Raw genomic sequence first — 13,029 nt, forward strand, 5'->3', positions numbered from 1 at the left:
TTAGAATATCGAAAACAGGATTATAAAGAAAATAGCTGATGATGTTGAAATTAAATAAACAGCAATGATTCTTCGGTATGTTAAGAGCAACCAAAAGTTTATAATGAGGATGCTAATGGCAAGGTTGTAACCAATGTTTTTTTTGTTTTTTTTTCCATTAACTATAACTAAAATGTCTAATAACAAACATAAATCATATCAGTTAATGCACGCTTAACTATAAACGTAAAACAATAACGTAATAATGACGAAAAATAAAAATATTGGGTTGAGGAATAATTCGTGAGCGTTTTTTTCAAGTTAAACAAATATATTCATAAATGAAACGCTTTCGCAAAATATTTCATGTCATTTGGTAGATAATTTTTTGCTCTAATAGATGGTGTGTTTGATTTTCATATGTCTTTAATTTTTGCTTTCATTTTCAGCTCATTAAAATCGAGCATTTTCGACACCATCTGCTTTTCGCATTTAATTTCTTGCAATTTCGTTTAAAACAATGCATACTATATACCTAGGTATTACATGAAATAAAGTATCATAATAAATGTTTTGGGTGTAATGTGTTCATGCATTGAAGTATTGTATAGTCTTGCATGTAATGCTTGAATGAAATTATTTAAAAACGCTCACGAATTATTCCTCAACCTAATATTTAGTTATCTGGCATACATCATCATGCAGTGGGAGAGTAGCGGTCCCTGTGTATGGGAATAGAATGCATCAGAAATGCAGGAAGTAGTAATGAATTTAAACCAAAAGCATGTTTTATGAAGATTCTCGCAAGTATTACCAAAGACAAAATAATGATTTACCTTTAAAAGAAAAGTTTTTCTCATTCCCATATACCACCGCATTGCCTTGTTTTTATTTGTTCTTCAATTTGGTCTATCACCAAATGCTAATACCCGGAAACTACAAACACTGCTGAAAATCTAGTTGCTACATCTGCATTTTAAGCCTATGTGGAGAAAGTATTCTGTGTTTATGGAGAGTTGATAAAATGAAGACACAACAGAAGCGGTGTAACACTGGAGAATAAAGTTTTTCTAAGAATACATTCCAAGTTAATCAAACTAAACTAGTGCAATATTTAATTAAAATGTGTCTTATGTCTACAATTGAAATAGTTTAAATATGTTTCATTAAAATAAGAGAAGCTGAAATAAACAGAATTGTTAAAACGCCAATAAGCTGAATATATTTGTCTATTATCTAATTGTGTGAAAGGTTCCTTAGACTTGGATAGTAATATCTGGTCATTCAACTTCGGGAGCTGGTTAGCCTAGGGAGAATGTTGTGAAGGGGGTAATCAATGTAGAGTCCCGAGTTTTTGTTTTCTCTCGACAGATGCCAAGGCTGTCACTGCTCGGTTAACTATGATAATAACTAAAATGATACGTACTGTTATTTGTAGTTAAGCTCAAAAGATACACAATGGATTATCTGTACTTTGCTCACCACGGATATTGACACGCAGTTTCTAGCGTTTGAAGTCCCAAGACATGCCACTGTGCCACTGAGGGGCATGATACGTATTTAATTGCAATAACAACTATGACTAAAATTAAACTAATAACTATAAATAATTAAAACTAAAGGTATCAATCCTTAACTATAATTAAAACAACTGGTTTAACGGACTGAAACAAAACATCGCTACAAATAGGGTCGAACAAAAAAAAACACGAATTTATAACTTTAATAATCACAGACATTTAAGATAAAATTTTTAAATTATTGAAACGTCAAATTTAACACTAAAAGAAGTTGATAACTATGTGCCTAACTAGGACTTGATATTAACATTAATGAACAATAAAATATAAATATCAGTGATATTAATTATTTCAATAAATAAGCCCCCAAGTGATACAGCGGTAATAAAAATATTGTATATATTTCAAAATGTGAATTTAAAAGAAGACAACATGTTATTCAGTGTTGGTGAAAGTTATTTGTTGTGGAGAACTTTTTAAATCATTAATTATAGGTATTGAAATTTTATAAGTTAAATTTATGTTCTGTTTCTTTACTATGTTGGCCTATAGAGAAAGCACAGGATTATTCGTTTTTTGCTTTGTTTTGGGCATGTATGTGTTTTCACGGAAATTCCCATATGTTCATTGACTCTAATTTGTAGATTGCGTTTGGTTTTGTCAATATAAGAGGCCTTACTTTAATGCCCTGGCAACGAACATTAACATAGTGAAACCAGATATTCAGCTCTCTTTGTTTTTTTTGCCACCTCATGTTCAGCGATGATGATGATAATGAAAAACTGCCCCATCAGAAACACCGTGTTAGTGACCTATATACCAAGATTTACTTTATGAAATCTTAAATCTTCAGTCGCTGTCTTCTTCATTCTTCAACCATTAAAATCTCACTGTGCACTATCTAACACTTATTGGCATAAGGTAGTGAAAGCTGATTTCTCGGGATCCTCCCGTTTGCCTCCATATATAATTCCAAGCATTCCTCACCGCCTTTAAGGATCACAATTGCGATATCGGCTGTTGATTTAGTTATCACCCCACCCTCAGTTATTCCTCTCTTTTGCCTGTAACCGAACAACCTCAGGTTATAAAATTAAAGTCCCTCCCTTCATTTCTATCACATTTCTTCACAATTAAGTTTTCCAAGTTCCTTTAAAACATGAGCGAGGCGCAAAGGAAAAAAAAAATCCGAACATTCCTCAAACCTTTGTTTGGGATTATATAATTTTAAATTAAAATGTCTACTGTGGTATTATTTTTATAACGCTTGTAAAGATATGTAAACCATGAACAAAGAGATATTGGGATAAGGTCTTTCGGACTGAAAAAAATCCTATATATATGATATAAGTTTAAACTTATTCTGAAAATAGCTCCTGCATAGTAACGTTGAATTACGCTTTTAATTTGACTTTTTATTGTTAAGCTTTGTTTACCAGAGTATGGAAAAACAAGAGTATATAGTACGTTTAGATACAGTTGGTAGTCTGGGTGGATATGCGAGTTCCTCACTTAGAAATGCATTAGAATTTTTTTTTTTTGTAATAAATGTTGTTGATAGTTGTATGAGATAAATTTTTGAGTGTAAATTGAGGTACGTGTAACTGTTTGTTCGTTTTCTGAAATTCGCGCAAAGCTACAGGCTATTTGCGCTAGCCGTCCCTAATTTAGCAAGGTAAGATAAGAGGGAAGGCAGCTAGTCACCACCGCCTACTGCCAACACTTGGGCTACTCTTTTACCAACGAATAGTGGGAATGACCGTCAAATTATAACGCTCCCACGGTTGAACGGGCGAGCATGTTTGGTGCTACGGAGATTCGAACCTGTGACCCTCGGATTACGAATCGAGTGCCTTAATCACCTGGCCACAGGTAACAGAGGTTATATTATAAGTTCTGTTGAATAGGCTTGTTACAAGATTTCTTTCATATGTGAGGAGGATAAGGATGTCAGATTGTATAAAAATCCAGTAAACGTTTTTTTTTCTGTGTACTGATTTACTAAATCCACTAGTGTTACACTTTACGATTATACCTAGAAAAGAGAAATATTATTGTTTTCGACATCGCAAATGAATTCAATGGCAGGATGTTGTTAGTTCAGGTATTCTAAACATTTTGATAGTGGTTCTTATTGTAAAAAAGAATAAAAGTGTCGACCACAGATCTTTTGTAATGGTAAGTCTGAAATCAGAGGAGCATGTTTTGATATGTGGAATGATTAAGGTTTAAACTGTGAAACATGACTAGGAAACCTTGTATAAGACTGAATAAGTGCTATGATAAGATGGTAAAGAAACGGATGAAGCATTATGGAGAACAGGTCTGATTTCGGTATATGACAAACCAGCAGCTTAGATCTGGCTGGACCGGTCAGTACTTGATATTCCAGCAACTTAGTCCATTAAAGCAGTGTTTCTCAAATGAATGAATGGGTCACTCGGGGGTTTTGCTTATTTTATTTTATATTAATTCTAGTTGCAGTTTTGGGCCTGGCATGGCCTAGCGCGTAAGGCGTGTGACTCGTAATCCGAGGGTCGCGGGTTCGCGCCCGCGTCGCGCTAAACATGCTCACCCTCCCAGCCGTGGGGGTGTTATAATGTGACGGTCAATCCCACTATTCGTTGGTAAAAGAGTAGCCCAAGAGTTGGCGGTGGGGGGTGATGACTAGCTGCCTTCCCTCTAGTCTTACACTGCTAAATTAGGGACGGCTCGGTGCAGTGGGCTAACAACCTACTCACTTAAATACTTGTTGAAGAATCCGCAAGCGATTGCGGCCCTATGTTCCTAGATGGAATCTAATGGTGATAACTAACTAACTAGTTGTAGTTTAATATATATATATAAGTTATTGTAAATAATTTGCAATTTCAATGATCTGTTGGGAAAACTTATAGTGGTAAATTATATTGGAAAAGGTTGAGAAGCGCTGCATTAAAGTACGACTCCCAAGGGATGTGAATTGTGTGAAAAAGTATGGATTACATTAGTCAGTCGTATATGTAGATCTCATATAATTCTCTCATACACTGACATCACTAGGCGTGATTGGTCTGATGTTAAGACCAATGAATCATAGGAGTTTGAGGATTTAGTCGCAAGTCATACAATCTGCTTGATAAAGAAGAAAGAGCTGAAAGTGTTTATCAAGCAACTGTATGAACTATACTTTCCTTCTAACTCAAGAAATTATAATTTGGTTGCCCAGGCTACTGAGATAAACCTTTCAGTTGATGTGGGGAAAACTCATCATCAATAACTAAGATAGTCTTTGAGTACTTAACAATGTAAAGGCAGTAGTTATCTTGGTCTCTGATGTTGTCTGGCAGAATGTATGGACTACATCTTGCAAGTGCAATTCAAGCCTCAGTAGCTAAAATGATTGTTTGTCCAAAATGATAACAATTGAAATGGTGTAAGGACCCTTGTTTTCCAAGCCACTGTCTGTAAAATTACACCTCGTGGTCACTAATCTAATCATCAGTTACAATAATTGTTAAATTGAGAAAACGGATAATGAAAGAGCTTTATGACAATTGCTTTCTCAGCTATTATATGATATTGTGAGATATACTGTATGTACTATGTTGTATAAATAATGACAGCTAGGATGGTTTGTTGGTTATAAAATTAACAGAACCGAATGGTTTAGCTATTATTGATTTCCGAGTTATTAGGTTGAGTTTCAAAAAAGGAGATATTTACCAGTTATCATGACAACTAAATGATCTACTTTATAAACTAGAAAATTAATGTGATTGAAAAATAACAACTGAAGCTATTATGACCAATGCCTTTTGAGCTACTGAGAATTTCTGTTGCAAAACATTGTCCAAATATTGAAAGAATCATTCCTATGATTTAATTGAATGGTGAGTACAGGGTAACATGCTTTGAAGTTTTCGATCTTACATTCGGCGAGAGAGTGGTTTTCCCTCAATGGGTATTGAGATACAATACTTTAAAAAAATGGATGAATGTTGCTACTTATTATTTTGTGATACCCCTAATGAAAAATGAGCCGAGCTCGATGACTTCCAGATACCAATATCTTTGCTACCTGGACATAGTCTCAGAAAGTTTGTTTGTTTTTGAATTTCGAGCAAAGTTACACGAGGGCTATCTGCGTTAGCCGTCCCTAATTTAGCACTGTAAGACTAGTGGGAAGGCAGCTAGTCATCACCACCCACAGCCAACTCTTGGGCTACTCTTTTACCAGTGCATAGTGGGATTGACCGTCACATTATAACGCCACCACGGTTGAAAGGGCGACCGTGTTTGATGTGACGGGGATTCGAACCCACGGCTCTCAGATTACGAGTCGAGTGCCTTAATCCACCTGACTACCTCAAAAAGTAACCACGAGAAGGTTATTGGGGCAATTCATGAGTGAGAGAAAGGCAACTGTTATAACTTACTAGAAAGCATTTGATAATGCATATAACTGTTCTTTTCGGTTTTTTATTCTAAATCTGAAACATTAAAAAAAAGTTAGAACTGCTAAAAGACAGTCTTCATAGCTAAAAGGTTAAATACTGTTCTATTTTATATATGTAAAAACGGCTGGTTTGGGTTGAGAAAATTTTTATGTAGAGGTTCACAACCTGACGATAACCGAGAAGGTCGAAACGTTGTTCGCTCCTCTACATAAAAATTTTCTCAACCTAAACCAGTCGTTTTTACATATTTTTCTCTGCAAGTGGGTTTTCTCGTCATCACTGACTGTTCTATTTTGTTTTTGTTTCACCTAAGTCATTTATAACGAAGAATTGTTAGGCTAGTTTAATGCAATTTTCCTCAGTCGTGTTAAAATATATTGTTAAGGAGCTAATTTTTTAAGAGCTTTCATTGATGCAAGTTAAATCGAACACTTTTTAGAGTGCTATTTAGTTATAAAATATTTATTCATCTATGTAATGTTTGAATTTATTTCTGTATTGTCAATTTAAAAATAATTTCAGAATATTTTTGACACCAACAAACCACAGCATTTTCACACAATTCAAACTCAAAACAGCCTTTATTTCAGCGTTGCTATTCTTGATTAGATCTTAATTTACTCGCTTTACGATCAGGTGACATACTTTGGTTTTATATATACTTTCATGTATAAGATGTTTAATAATTAAAATATCAAAAGAAGAATTAATACCTAGACAAATAAATCAAACTCCATACATTTATTCACTAAACTCATAAATGTACATCATCAACATAGTTACAAAGCTTACAGCAAGGAGATTGAACAAAAAGCGATCTCCTTATTAAAATGCACTAAAAAGCAACATTAACTCTGTTTTTTATACTATATAAGAAATGCAATTAACAGTATAATAGTTATCCATCAAATGCATATATTATATAATATGTATGTTGAGAAATTTATTTATAAGATTAAAAATCAAATTTTTTATGAGGAAAAACATAGAATTAAATACATACATAGCAACCCAACCATTTATTTCTAAACATTGTAATAGTTATTAATAATCAAAATATTCATTTTAGGTAAACTTTCATAACCTAACTTATTTAAATACCTGTACAGGTAGTAATAGTAATTAAACGTAAATGAGGTAAACACAGTGACACTTACCAAGGTAATATATAATTTAACGTAGCTATTTATTTTTTAGACTAACACAACAACAACAAAATAAAACGATCGAGAAATAGAAAACATATCTGGGAATTTTGCGACTGTAACATGGAGAATGATTACGGAAAAACTTAATGTTTCTTAAAAATCTACTTGAAGAATGCAAGTTACGTTAAAATATGAAGAAAACTGATTGGGTTTGGTATTTAGGTATAGCTTTAACTTGAAGAATATTTTAATATTCTGTCTCACTTTATGCATCATAACATACATAGTAGCGTACGATACAAGTTCGAGAAAATCAAACAACGTTTGATATCATATACCGTACTTACTTTTGAATTCTTTACGATGTTTTTAAAGAATTTGAAGTATAATATTTTACCGTATTTATTACTTAATTTTTGTTCTTTATCATTCAAACTCTTTTATATAACTAATTTGTAATAATATTAGTAAATAAGCATCATAGAAACATTTCTTTGATTTGCTCTAAGAAATGATTTAACAAGGAAAACAATATTTTGAAATAATAACAAATATAATAAAGAATTAAAATAGTTTGCTTTATTATTGGATTAACGTTAGTTACTGTGTTAATTAATATAAATATATTACATTGTTTAACACCTTAGATTTATTTCTTTCTTTTATGCAAAACTGCACAATGGATTATTTGAGCTGTGCCCACCAGAGGGATCAAAGTCCAAATTTTAGCATTATAACTCCCCAGCTTACCGGCATGCCACCAGGAGGCAAATATTTTAGAATAATAATACATTTATGAAAAAAAAATTGTTTACAGTTTTTTTGGAAATTATAAGTGAAAAATTGCGTTAATATTTTGCTTATGGTTTTCTTGAAGATATGAGAACTGATAACCTACGCATTATTACAGATCATTTTTAACTGTGACATTATAAATCTAATTAGTTCCACGAAAATTTGCAGAGCATTGAAAGCTACTCTCTGTAAATTAACTATTAGAAATATACATATATATATTTCACAATTAATTTATTTCACACACACACACACACACACACACACACACACCTTTGTTGTAAATGATAAATGATGTTTTTAACTCAACACGGTGATTACAAAACGTTGTTAACGTCAGTGAGCAATATACCTGTAGAACAGCAGGGACTGTAACGTTACATTGAACTGGCCCACGGATTTTCCTTCTGTGCTGCTTTACTAAATAATAATAATGAAAAGAAACACACTAAGACAAACAGAGTATTCAAAATCTGAAATGACAGTTTGGTACTACTCACTTATACCATCTTACACACACGAAACGTAGGGAAGTTTCAAAGAAAGAATGGCTTATAATGTTCATTTTCTATTATTAGAGAAGGAAATTGCAGTTATTTGAACTTTATTGTTGGAAATAGCGACTCCACACTGGGTTGCTAAGTAGTGAAAAATATAACATTAAGTTAATGTAACAAATTAGTGGAAATGTTTGAAAAAAGAAAACTCTCTTCCCAAATAACATTATTGTTATGCTTATTTGTTGTTAAGCACAAATTGGTCATTTGTTCTCTACCTATTGCAGGTATCGAAACCCAGTTTTTAATCTAACAAGTCCTCAGACTTACCGATGAGTCAGCGTGGGGCACGTCTTTGGTAGTACTTTGAAGATAATATGGCACCAACTGGGAAAACTGAATAATATTATTCGGGTGGTAAATTTTGTTTGGGGTAGAAAAACATTTTTTACCATTCACAGTATTTCAATTTCACTATTCCTTTGCCAGTAGGTGAATTAGAACTTAAAAAATCAGGAAATAAGTCCGCAAACTCGCATGAAATAATAATAAATAAAGGATGGCTTGGGTAGTAAGATATTGCTTAGTGGGCTTTTCAGCGAGTTTAAAGTGAAACGTTAACACGTGAAAGTGAATATTTTAAAATTAAATAAACAACAACAACAGCGATACATGAAATATACAACAAATACAATAAAATATTTGTTGTTGTCAATTTCTGTAGTATCAACGGGTGATTAAACTTTGTACTTTAAATGCATGTGTTAGCATAATTGAACAAAAATTAATGGTAAAGTGGATAAATGAGCTAGTTGTTAATGATATATCACTCCAATATTTGTTGATATAAAATAAATTGTCAGCATAAGTTATTATGTTGGAAATTTATTTACATTGAATAACGAATTTTAGAATCACCTCTGTTGAAATATATTTTAGAGATACAAAATATTAGCTTCCTTATTTTACGAGGTATGCTGGTATGGTCGAAAAATTTTTTAAACTGATGTAAAATATAAATTTGTATGAATTTAATTACTTGCATTCTTTCTTAACTTGATTATTTTCTATTACTCTCAGTGGGAACAAGCGTGATATTGTCAGTTTAACAGTCAATATATTATATTTTATTTATTATTTTAAAACGTATTAGATTTAATTATGTTTTAGATGTTTCACTACGAATTTTAGAAATGTAACATTAAGCTTTTGTTTGGTGTTTAAAGCAACGTGTGGTTTGGCAGTATGCTGAATGAACGCTTCACTCAATCAGAATCGTTACATTTCAGTGCTGCAACAACATAGGTTTTGAAACACTCCATGCTTGTAAATTTCACGAAAATATTTTTTCCTGCTAAAAATGCTAGGAATAACTTTATAAGTAGAAAAAAATCCACATCAAAAACAACTTGTAACACTCAACTCTAAAACTGACGGACTTCTTTCCATATCAAACATCAGTTTAATAGAAGTGTCTTACTGTCACCTTACAAGTACGACAAACATGTACAACTTACATCAGTTGTTTTGTTGTTGTTCTTAAGAATAAAACACACATATTTTACAAGACGTTTAAATATCGCAAAATCTACAAGAAAATGGATGTTAAAGAAACACATCAGTAAGTAGAATACGTTATACACATATTATCAAGTAGAATGCTCATAAAACAGGAGAGAACAGCTGTACAATTGAACTTTCGTGCGTTTCATATGTATATATATATATGATCGCTCTCTAGTCCAGCGAGAAGTACAATTTGCTACTTACAATCATAAGGTTATGTTACATAATAAAACCAAAATTTAACTTCAATAACGAAATATGCGAGCTTTCGAATAAAATAAGTAAATATTATCATTCGTAACAAAAGTTTACTATGATACTAAACCTTACCATAAAAAATGTACACAATCAATTTATATAGAAAAAAACAAAACAAAAAGAGTACAGTCTGTTTTTAATTCAGATCCTTACGTCATATTTCGCAATTTCCGAAGAGAAAAACAAAATAAAATGCTTTAGTTAAAGAACGGAAAGATGCAGAAACGTACATAATACGAATGCTGATAGATCAAGAGGTAGCGTGGCGAACTGGAATGAGAGTTAAACACGAGGAAAGGTTTGTAGCAGCCGGCTCTCCATCGTCTGACGTCATTTAAGGCGCTTCCATTATAGACGCAGAACAAATAGTCATCCGCTACTGGCAGACAAATAACACAATGTTTGAAACAAGGAATCACAACACTGAAAAGAAAACTAATCACTAATGAAACATTTTCTCGAACACTTGCACTTTCTAATAATCTCTACCTCAGTCCGGTACGTCTTGTGATCAGGGCACACCATCCTCACGCGTCGTTTCTTGATCCTCTTGGGCCGACAGCAGTCGATCCCACAGGATCCTACACAGCGGACCCGTTTCATCTTCTTCTTGGACCGACAGCCATTCTCCACGTAGTACGCGCGGGTCTGCTCCTTCTGGCAGGTGGGGGCTGAGAGAGGAAGTAGATGAAAGTTTAGAAAAACGTGAACCGAGATCCCTACATTTTGAACAATGAATTTTAATTCAGAGTTAAAATGTTCCTTTTTTTAAGTCAAAAGTAAACAAAGGAGTTTTAGCACGTTTCTCTGGGTTAGTTGATAGATCTCAGAAAGGAGTGAACACTCAGTTTGGTCTCCCCTCTCCATACATTTCGTAACATTGAGTTTTTGGTAAACAACAATTACTCATACTAAGCAGGTTTATTCTAAACTGAATTTGGAAACTGGCTACCATGAGCCAAACAGATAAGATGAAAACAATAAAGCAAAAATATAATGTCATAAGAATTTGTAATGATAAATTTACATTTGTACGTTAATTTCACAAGTGTTTTTTTATTTTTATTTTCATCATGGCCTGGCCTGGCCAGATGGTTAGAATGCTCGACTCATAACCTGGGGGTCTCGGGTTCGAATCTTCGTCACACCAAATATACTCATCTTTTCAGCTGTGGGGGCGTTATAATGTGATGATCAATCCCACTATTCGTTGGTAAAAGAGTAATCCAGGAGTTGGCGGTGGGTGGTGATAATTACCTGCTTTCCCTCTAATTTTACACTGCTAAATTACGAACGGTTAGCGCAGATAGTCTTCGTGTAGTTTCGCGCGAAATTCAAAAAATAGACAAGACAAGCCTTGGCAGTGTGGAAAAAATGTTTGTTTTCCGAAATTCCGCAGTCTAGTAATATATCAGACAACGTCGCTTCCCCTCCTCAATGAAACTACTATTAACATAGATTAAATCCACTCTTTATATCAAGACGATTAACATTGTTTACTTCAGTGTGATCCAGGGCAATGGATGAGGGGTTAGTTATATCCGACAGACTTAGGGAAGTGAAAAAAGAAACACATAAGGCTTTTTAAAGTGTTATCATTGGAATAAGTAAAACCAAACAGACACGTAACGAATATTATATGGTTTGAATATTATTATACACTCTTCTAGCTCTTGAAACTTTATAAAGGATGAGTTATAGAATGAAGTGTTTACGAATGTAATAGGCCTAATACTAATAACTTATTACAAGTATAATCATGCATCGCCAGCTCGTAAAAGGTGAACGAACGTTCACACTGTAACATTTTAGTACTGTATTACTTATTCGAAACTCGAAATAAACAAACTGTGAGAAGTTTGAAGGGAATACCCTACCCTTTCGTATTGGTGGTAAAAAATTCTACTGTTCCAAGGCAGTGCTCTAGAAGGGGATATGTAGGTCTCCATGGCAGTGAAAGAGTTAATACGCACAAATATATATAGAGATGCCAACTATTTCAAATTACTGAGCGTAATGATTGTAGACAGAGCCCGTACAGATATCGTACAACCACTGGATACAGTTTTGAGTTATCCATGTCTGTGGATCCATCTGTGGCTAAACTGTAAACACTGTTAGTAAGTATGCTTGAAATCATTTTGTCATCTTCACAACCCAACATTTGTACAATGGCTGTAGTTTTGGTTCTAGCACAGCCATATTTTTTTGCTATATCAGAGTCTGGGAACATTTTTCTGAATAGATGTCCTGCATGATCGGCTACAGCTAGTGGTAAATTATGAGCCATGACGTGAACATCACTTCTGCATTTATGGTTTCATATTCTGAATTCTTACTCATAAATGTCGTTATCTGCATCGTTTTTGTCTTCGCCTCAGCCTTTTGTTGGTGAGATGCCGATTTTGTGTTCTGGAACAATCGTTTCCCCCGCCATGCGCCACAGAAAAATCGATGTGACAAACTGTACAAAACGCATGACTGTTACTGACTTTTGATGCAATTACCGGATATTTTGCACTATACTCTTTCCTAAATTTTTGATTCACAGTTTTAGTCCTTTTAGATTTGCCAGAAACAAGACAATCTGGTGAACGAGGCCTCTTTTTTTCCAACTTGTGAACGATCACATTGGTGTTTCAAGGCCGCTTAGAAAACGAGAAATACCCATCTACTGATTAGCTGACAAGCACTGATGACGTAACTATGAATTCCCCCACGTACCCAGTATGGAGAAGCACCACACTCAGACTATTGGTAGACGTCGATATACAAATATTTTTTATTATTTCAAGCACAAACATGATTATCGCAAGTAGCCATTTGG

General features: G+C 33.7%; 1 protein-coding gene across 8 annotated transcripts in view; it reads right to left on the reverse strand.

The window, feature by feature from the left end:
* Positions 1-6,667: 6,667 nt before the first annotated feature.
* Positions 6,668-13,029, reverse strand: part of LOC143229062 (protein slit-like) — a 561,294-nt gene continuing 554,932 nt past the window's right edge. For all 8 annotated transcript variants that reach the window (XM_076460805.1, XM_076460803.1, XM_076460801.1 and 5 more), the window contains one exon: positions 6,668-10,873. In XM_076460805.1, the coding sequence (XP_076316920.1) occupies positions 10,638-10,873 (236 nt within the window). In that variant the 3' untranslated portion in view covers positions 6,668-10,637. The remainder of the gene's footprint in view (positions 10,874-13,029) is intronic.

This window comes from Tachypleus tridentatus, chromosome 10 (genome assembly GCF_004210375.1).
Source record: "Tachypleus tridentatus isolate NWPU-2018 chromosome 10, ASM421037v1, whole genome shotgun sequence".
NCBI classification, from domain to species: domain Eukaryota; kingdom Metazoa; phylum Arthropoda; class Merostomata; order Xiphosura; family Limulidae; genus Tachypleus; species Tachypleus tridentatus.